The 8,871-nt window shown below is 56.2% G+C and overlaps 1 protein-coding gene across 2 annotated transcripts; it reads right to left on the bottom strand.

The window, feature by feature from the left end:
• Positions 1 to 110: 110 nt before the first annotated feature.
• On the bottom strand, positions 111 to 8,852 carry ECHS1 (enoyl-CoA hydratase, short chain 1). Of its 2 annotated transcripts, none has more exons than XM_061403949.1 (8): positions 8,667 to 8,852; positions 7,383 to 7,580; positions 6,835 to 6,962; positions 5,920 to 6,019; positions 4,667 to 4,771; positions 4,114 to 4,233; positions 3,011 to 3,078; positions 111 to 760 (listed from the first exon to the last, which is right to left on the bottom strand). In XM_061403949.1, the coding sequence occupies exons 1-8, from the start codon at positions 8,752 to 8,754 to the stop codon at positions 695 to 697; spliced, it is 873 nt and encodes a 290-aa protein (XP_061259933.1). In that variant the 5' UTR covers positions 8,755 to 8,852; the 3' UTR covers positions 111 to 694. The 2 variants fall into 2 exon arrangements, with proteins under 2 accessions (XP_061259933.1, XP_061259932.1); XM_061403948.1 differs by lacking the exon at positions 8,667 to 8,852 and adding an exon at positions 7,668 to 8,185.
• Between the last annotated feature and the right edge of the window lie 19 nt (positions 8,853 to 8,871).

The following is an 8,871-nucleotide window of genomic DNA, read 5'->3' on the forward strand; positions in this document are numbered from 1 at the left end:
TTAGTGTTGAGGCTTAGTTTCTGTTTGGGGCGATGAAACCGCATGGAGACACATGAAAACACTGTGAGCGCACCGCTGCGAGGTGTACATTTAAGGATGGATAAAACAGCAAGTTTTTTGTTATCTATTTTAGAATGAAAACGAATCACAGTCATGAAAGAACAGGGCGCGTTTGTGCGAAAGAAGCAGAAATGTGGAGAACCATTTTCATACAAAGAAAACCGAGTTTCACACGTGAGCGTGCGGGCACAGAAAATCCTAAGAGCCATGCAGTCACCCTCGGACTAGGATGGGAGCCCTTCGCGGACCTTGTTCTGTTTGAATGTTGTTGCTTAGAATGACAGACAAAAGTGTTTAAAAAGTGATGGAACACTAAAGAACAGAAATGACCAAAACAAGGCCTAATGTGACCTGAAGTCTGTCGGTCAAGAGCATGTCTCTTTAGAGACCCAGCAACAAGGCCTTCACTCTGAGCGGCTACGCCCACCGCTGAAAACGGCACAGTGACCAAGCCGGGGTCCCGTGAGCCCTGGGTGAAGGCCACCCGTCCCCGGCAGGCTGTGAGCCCACACCACCCCGCAGAGCTGGAGAGAAGCCGTGTGTCGCCGACACTGCACACAAGACAGAAGGATTCGTCAGCTTCTGAAGCTGCTCGTCCTCCCGGAAGGGCGGCTGAGGCAGAGGCCGCTGGCTGTCACTGGTCTTTGAAGTTGGCCTTTCTCTTCTCCACAAACGCGGCCATGCCTTCCTTCCGGTCTTCCTGTGGGGAGGAGAGGCAGGGGTGGATGATGACTTTTCCCGGGGCCGGGTCTGCTCACTGCCTGCCGGCTCCTCCCGCCCTCAGCGTCCTCACCCACAGGTTCTGTGGTGGGATCACCTCAAGGGTGAATGACCCAAGTCCCTGACCAGCGAGGGCGGGCCTGGGAATGGGTATTTTCACAGGAAACAGCCCTGCCCTGCCGTGGTGACCGTCCTTCGGGGGCCACTAACCTTCGAGTGGAGTACACCCTCATCTACAGAGAACCGCAGGTGCGTGTACTTGGCCATTCGCCAGGCCATGACCTGGGTCTAGTCATGGTCTGTGGCAGGTGGTGTCCTGAGGGTTAGGAAGCAGGACACGAGGAAAGGCTCTACCTTGGCCCTCCTTCCTCACACACACACACACACACGTACTCTCAACACATGAGTACTCACACACAAGTGTACACATGCAACACTCACACACATGCACACACACATTCATACCACACGCAGGCACCCACAACACACGAATACACTGACATGTGCACACACATGCACTCACAACACAACACACTCATACCACATGCATGCACTCACACACAAGTGCACACACATGTACTCACGCCACACACATGTGCCCCCAAGTGCACACACACACACGTGCACACAGGCACTCACAGTACACACATGCACTCACACACACAGGCACTCACAACACATGAATACTCACACCAGATGCGTGCACTCACAGATAAGTGCACACAGGCACGTCCTCGCACATGCACACAGGCACTCATACCACATGCATGCACCCACACGTGTGCACACACACGTACTCACACATGCATGTACTCAGACCACAACATGCACTCACACACAAGTGCACACACACACAGTATATGCATGGACTCACACCACACATATGCACTCACATGTGCGCACACATGTACACACACATATCTGCACCTCAAGAACCAAAGTCATTTTAATCTTTCTTTTATGAAACACCTATTTATGACTTCCTGATAGTAAGAGATGAATTTTAGTGACTATTAAAAGACCGACTTCCTTCAAGTTACTGGCAGATACCCTAGAAAATAATGTGCCAAGGTTTCAAGTTAAAATATATTCAATCCCCATTCCAAGTAACTGGAACAATCTAGGAAAATTATGGGTAAATAGACTGCCTTTCAAATACACGAACTGCTATTTAAGTGTGCAATTCCTAAGATCTTTTGTTGTCAGGAAGCATTTAACAGGAGGCTTCCTATGTGCTGTTTTGGATCTGTCAGGAATTCTCTGTTCCTTATTAATTCCTGAATACTCAGGAATTAAGAGGAGAGGCAAGCCTTTCCCAGGGGCTCAGGAATCCAGGTATTTCCTTCATTAGCGTTTCTATATGGTGATAAGTACCCTCTTCCTTCTTGTGAACCACACGGTAAAAGTGATTGTTTACAACTGTGTCTCTCTTTAATATGGATCGCCTGTTTTGTTGTCTGGAATTTTAGTCTTTATCTTTGCTGAGAGTAACTACCTTGTAAGACAGTACACACGCCCACACCATGCGGTGAAAACGCCTGTGCTCCATCAACGCCCTGGTCCCCGTGTTGTTCTCTCTCTCTCTCTCTCTCTTTCTCCCTCTGAGTTCACTTTCCAGCCCGGGCTTCTAAGACCCTCTTGAGAAGGTGCTCTGCGCCTTCACCCCATCGAGAGGGCGCCTGAGGCCTCCGTGAACAGAGCAAGCCCCGTGCAGGGGCTTTATTGGCTTTCTGTGTAAACCAAGGAATATCAGCCTCTTTCTCTCCTTTACTTTCTTATCGTCGACTCCAGACCACCAGGTTCCGGTCCATTAAAGGACCTCAACATTTTGTAATAAGAAGTAACTGTAGAAGTTTTTGTCCTTTGAACTTCCACACACTGTGCTGTTTATTTGCTCAGTCGTGTCCGGCTCTGTGTGACCCTGTGGACTGTAGCCTGCCAGGCTCCTCTGTCCTTGGGATTCTCCAGATAAGAATACTGGAGTGGGTTGCCATTCCCTTCTCTAGGGGATATTACCGACCCAGGGACTGAACCCAGGTCTCCCGCACTGCAGGTGGATTCTTTATGGTCTGAGCCACCAGGGAAGCCCCATTTATTTGCAAACATCACTGCCCAGCTACAGGGAGGCTATGAGTTCTGACCAGAGAGAAATGGTGATAAAATCTACAAGCAAATTCCAGAACTTTCACGGCTAGACCATGTGATTCCCCACGTGAACGAGGCTACTCACGGTGGCAAAAGTTGAGTAGAAGAGCTTCTTCTCCAATTTAACGCCCTCAGCTAATGTCATTTCAAAAGCTGAAAAAGAAAACCCTGCAGTGAGGACCTGAGACACAGACTTGGGAGTGCAGAACTTTTTCTAGAGGTGGGAACCAGCCTGGGGACCGACGTGCACTTTGATGTCGGGGGATTAAAGTGCAGCCTCCCTCTCCAGGGTGTCGCCCCGGCTGCAGCCCAGTGAACAGCTGCTCCCGGGCCCCCTGTGTCCTGTGTGGGGACTGGAGTGGAAGGTGGGATGGAAAACTCTGTCCAGTCAGGAGGGGGCTGAGGAAGCCCAGGAATGTGGACTCTAAAAGCACGACAAATAAGTTTACGGATGACACCGAAAACGGAGCTGTGGGCAGAACGGAGCGAGGAGCGAGGCCCAGGTGCGTCTGCAGCAGAGGCGAGGGGGTGCGAGGCTCGTGGAAGCTTTTGCGGCAGCACCTGCAGCCAGGCCCCGTGACCCGTGCCAGGCGGTGACAGACGCCCCGGGCCTCACCGCACGCTCCACGCACTTAAGGCTGAGCCCAGGGAGCAGAGACAGGGTCGGGGCAGCGCGGCCCTCCAAGGACACTCACTGCCCTCACAGGCGACACAAGCGAAGGAACAGCCTCACTCCAACGCTGAGATGAAATCGCTGTGCTAACATGCAAACAATTCTCAAGAGGGGTGGTCAGAGCTGCTCTGCTGGCCAAGAGTGGCTGCTGAGCCCAGACCCTCAGCCGGGAGGGCGCAGCTGCCCCCGCCTCCCCCCTGGACGGTCAGGCGCGGCTGTGGTAGAGAGGAACCTTTCTCCCAGGTCCTGCAGGGGACCCTCCCGGGCTGCCTCTGCTCGCTGGCACTGGCCCCCAGCCTGGCCCAGTTCTCAGGTCCTGCTTCCAAGGGGAGCTCAGACCAGTTCAGCAGAATTTGTGAGCGAGCAACTAGAAACCAGAATGCTACAAAGAGCCAAAATCAAAATACTGAGAGTCCTAACAGTTTTTGTCCACATCAGTTAAGATGCACAATTCAGACACCAAATTGTCAAGCCTCGCAACTACTCCTGTGCGGCCTCTCCACCCTCCTCCCTACCTGCGTTCACTGATTCTTTGGCCATGGCTGTTACAATTTTAGAGTTGCTGGCAATTTTTTCTGCACATTGGATGGCTTCTTCAACCACTGTCTCGACAGGAAAAATTTTGCTTACGAGACCTGCAACACAAAAGGTAAGCGTGTGGAAGCAGCTGGTTCTAGTTCTGTCACAGCGCAGGCCTCCAACAGACACAGGAAAGGTCCTCAGTGTCCCCTGGTGGGGCTGCCACCCTTGGCTGTCGAGGTTACGGGGCTCGTACAGTCAAAGGTCGCTGAGGGGCCAGGGGAGGGCCTGCCTGCCTTGGAGACCCCCACTGTTCAAGTTGGTTCTGAGAAGTGGAATGCTTTCACTGTTAGTCTTTAATCCACGTGGACACCTGAGTCACTCTGCTGTGCGTGGTACTATTTCAAAGAGACACAGGCAGTGAGTATCCTGGACTCGCAGGACACCAGAAAGCTCTGTGCTGATCACTGTGGGAGTCCCTGGGTGAGGCCCTCCCCTCTCCACCCAGCTGTCAAGGGGGCAACTCCACGGGGCGGCCCCACCCTGTACCTGCTTGCTTGGCATCCTGGGCTGAGATCCGGTCACCAGTGAGGACCATCTCCATGGCCAGTGACTTTCCGACGGCACGGGTCAGTCTCTGGGTGCCGCCGGCACCTGCAGGGGCAGAGGGCTGCTGGGCATGCCTCTCTGTGGCCAAGAAGCCACAGACATGCTGCTGGCAAGTGTCTAGGGCCGGAAGACCTAGAGCACTCGGTTAGGGGGTGGGCAGAACTGGGGGAGACCCAGACATCACAAGGGAACCTCCTTCCCACACTCAGGCCCCTGCCTCATGCCCTGGGCCCCTTGTACCAGCGCCTCTTGTGCAGGAGTCAGACTCTGGATGGATGCGTGGAGCTCGCAGACCCTGACCTGACCCACCCTGGGGGGCAGCTAGGGGCGGCCTCCGCTCACAACCGGCTCTGCTCCCAGAGTGGGACGGGGACAAGGCTCCTGCCTCACGGGCCTGGGGATGTGCTCCTCTCAGGCTCTTCGCGTCTAGCCCTACGTGGACTTCGCCTCCACGGGCCCTGCTCCCCCTCCCGCCTACTCAACGGCCTCTGACTGGAAAGACTGGTCTGCCCATTCACCTGCCCATAGTGAACCCCAGGGCTGCCAGGGCGAGGCAAGCGGCCACCTGAGGGAGGCACCCACGGTCCAGCAGACTCGGGCGCTACCTCAACACGGTGGGGACCTTGGGCACTGGGACGGGAAGAGCCTGGTGGTCACCCTCAGCGGACCCCACCCTGCTCACCGCCTGGCCCACTGGCCTGAGAGAGACCCTGGGCTCCAGGCTCCACACCCGGGGTAGAGACTTTGTGGGGACACAGCCTGTAGCTCTCGTCAGGTGGGCCGAGGGGCAGAGGCATCACTGCTGGCCTACTGCCCCCGTCGCCCTCCCGTGGGGGATATGATCCCCTGCTCTGAACCTGCTGAGGCCACGGGTCTCGCTCTGGCCACTGAAACAGGAGCCCTCAGTGCTGGCCCGTGGTCACCGTGTTTTCTTCTCTGAGATGCTGACCTACAAGGACCCACCACGGATGCTCAGCAGCAAGAGTCACTGCGGTCGGAAGCCAGTGTGTGGCCAGCCCAGAGGAGCCGGCAGGGCTCCAGGCCCCAGGCCGCGCCCCGCCCCGCACGGAAGGTAGTGCAGCCAGGCTCACACGACAGTCCCACTGTTTCTGTCTGACGCTGAGACAGCCCAGATGCCTGGCAGAGGGCAGATTTGGGCCGATGACTTGAAGAGCTGACTCCAGAGCCTTTACCTGGGATGGTTCCTATTAGAATCTCCGGCTGCCCAAACTGGGCTTTCTCTCCAGCATAAATGATGTCACACATCATAGCAAGTTCACAGCCACCACCAAGCTGCAAAACAAGAGGCACCGCAAGAGGACCCCAGTTAAAAATCACTCCATTTGCTCATTTAAATTTTCTATTAAAAAGGAGCATGGTCTGGGGTACAGCAGATGTCAACACAGAGATGGCAAGTCAGGTAACTGTTTCCATAAATTATATACACAGTTAATTCTGCCAGGCTTCTGGCAAGGGCCAGACAGCAAATGCTTCTGGCCTTGTGTGTCCTACATTATCTATCGTGGCCACTCCACTCGGCTGAGGAAGCTAAAAGGCAGCCAAGAGAGGGGAGGACTGAGAGGCCGCTGTGTTCTAACACACTCTGCCCGCTGACCCGCTCACCCGAAGGAAGCTTTACTAAGGAACCATGAGTTGAAAGGTCCTTCTCACTTCTGTAAAGGCCAAAGCCAGTCCCAGAGCCCCTGAGTCATCCAGGTGCCTGCAGGAGACCCCGACGCACCAAATGGGGCACCCAGAGCTTTCAACGGTAGCAGGAGTTAATTCATAAGGCAGTGCAGGTTGGAAAGTCATCAAAACTGCACAGAAAGCCAACATACGTGCCCTTAGCCTTGCAGAGGGGGAGACGGCTCCTGGGGAGTCTTAGGGACCATGCTGAAGACTAGGGGGCTTTACTAACAGGGGAATCCAAAGGCCAACAGCTGAACCCCCTCCCACAGAGCAGATGCTAAACGCCCTTTACAGGTCTTGGCTCTTTTGTATCACTGAACGAGACACAGCCTCCTCCAAATAAAAACCGGTGCTACTGTACAAATACAGTTCCTTCGGGTGCTCTGAGTGCAAGGAGGTGGCGTCGGGGGAACACTCACGGCATAGCCATTGACAGCAGCTATGACTGGCTTCTTGACACGTGTGAGCTGGTCCCAGTGGCTCAAAAACCCGCCAGAGTAACAGTTCTGGAACGTGAAGCTCTGCATTTCCTTGATGTCGGCTCCAGCTGGGTGGTGGGAAATGACATTCCAGTTACAAGAGGCAACTGCTGAGTGTTCCAAGGGGAGCACCGGGGCTTTGGGGAAAGGCCACATGGACGCACAGCTGGGCCGGGGGCCCAGTGCCACGCCGGGCAATACGAGGTGGCGGAGTAGCGCAGAGGGACGTAGACAGGAAACAGACCCGGGGGCAGGGAAAGCAGGGCTCACTCTCTAGTTCCTCACCCGGGACCTGCCTGCCTCTGAGCAGGCTCAACATTCAACACCAGAGACGCCCCTTCAAGCAGCTCAGGGTTTGGTCTACCTTATGTAAATAAATCCCCAAGTTGCAGAACTTGCCTGATGCCTTCATGGAGGTATAAGGCTGCCTGCCACACCACAGGTGTGATCACATATCTGGTGGTCTGCCACCATGCTGAGCAGCTCACCTGCAAATACCTTCTCCCCGCCTGTGAGGACAATGGCCCCCACGGCTGGGTCTTCCTCGAAGGCCTGCAGTGCCTGGTTGAGCTCCACAATCAGGCCGTTGCAGAGCGCATTGAGGGCCTTGGGGCGGTTCAGCTGGATCAACCCCACGTTGCTGTTCCTTCCCTTCTTTGCTGTGATGATGTACTCAAAGGCTGCGCCTGGGAAGAAACGGGAAACCGGGATTTCCACTAACAGGCATCAAACTGGGGGATGTATTCCGCCACTGGACAGGGTGACCCCGACACCTGAGGGCCCTGCCCAGTCCCTGGTGCTGCAGCTCGCACTGCATGGGGGCCTTCTGCAGGGCTCTCTGCTTTCACAGATGTTGGAATGTTTCCTTAAGTTAAGACAGCCCAACAGCCCCAGCAATGACCAGCAGCCTTCCTTCTGAATGTCTTGGTTGGCATCTCCCCGAACCTGTGCTGGAGACGCCTGGGATCCTGTAGAAACAAGAAACGAGGAAACTCCCTCTTTAAACATGCCAACTGGGTGAAGGGCACACAGGCAAAGGGCAACTGCCAGACCAGGAGGGGCAGCCTGCTCAATCCTGGGAGCCAGAATGACCTTGGTAGGGGGAAGCTTAACCAAGACAGCTGCTTCCTTGAACGGGGTACCTACCCGGTGGGCTTGCTGGGGAGTGTCTGAAATCACCCATGTGTAGGCAGCATCCCCCACACCCCACATACAAGACCAAAAAAGACTGCTGGGTACAGGCCAGGATGCAGAAGCAGGTGGTCAAAAGGAACTCAGGGAACATCAACACCAGTTAACAGCTAGGTTAAGTGGACACACAGGTGAAGGAAGAGGCTGCAGAGACTCGTTCCCAGAGACATGGCCAAGACTTCCTGGGAAATACGGGGTGGTGGAGGGGCGGGGGGCGGGGTGTACCCGGCTGCCTGGGGCTGGGGCAGGCAGAACCTGAGGGAGAAGCAGTGGACCTGGGAGGCTGGGCAGGAGCCACCACAGGACAGCACGCGCGACCCCTTCCAGTTGCAGATGCGCGGAGCGCGCGGCCTCTCAAGTCTGAGGGCTTTCACACCAAGTGCTGAAGTGGCCAGAGGTCTTGGCACTCAGTCCCGAGTCCCCGGGGTCGAGATGCTAGTGATCCCAGGACTCCGCGCGCTCAGGAAGGAGGTGCTGGGCGGGGGAGTCAGGCTGGACGCTTCTCGGCAGGGGCGCGGTGCGGCCCAGGGGTCCCGGCCCGGGGACTCCAACCACGGCCCGCCCCCGCGGCCCGCACTCACTCGAGGCGAAGGAGCGCTGCACCGGGCAGAAGAGCCAGGGCCGCAGCGGGGCGCGGACGCGGGGCAGCAGGGCACGTAAGGCGGCCATGGCGCTCGCGTGGACAACTGTGCCCTCCGCCCGATCGCGCGGAGGGCCCGCCCCGCGGAGCCGCCCCCGGCAGCGCCAGTCAGGGCCCGCCCCGCCCACCGGCCCGGGTCGCGAGAC

The sequence above is a fragment of the Bos javanicus genome, chromosome 26 (assembly GCF_032452875.1).
Source record: "Bos javanicus breed banteng chromosome 26, ARS-OSU_banteng_1.0, whole genome shotgun sequence".
In the NCBI taxonomy this organism is placed as follows: Eukaryota; Metazoa; Chordata; class Mammalia; order Artiodactyla; family Bovidae; genus Bos; species Bos javanicus.

What these genes read in the sequence shown, in the direction of transcription:
- ECHS1 (XM_061403948.1), bottom strand. Translation starts at nt 8,106, where the DNA reads ATGTGGGGTGTGGGGGATGCTGCCTACACATGGGTGATTTCAGACACT. An exon ending in CTGCTGTCAATGGCTATGCC is followed by an intron (nt 6,020 to 6,834) that starts GTGAGTGTTCCC and finishes CTTGTTTTGCAG; the next exon opens with CTTGGTGGTGGCTGTGAACT. An exon ending in CCAGGATGCCAAGCAAGCAG is followed by an intron (nt 4,234 to 4,666) that starts GTACAGGGTGGG and finishes TTTGTGTTGCAG; the next exon opens with GTCTCGTAAGCAAAATTTTT.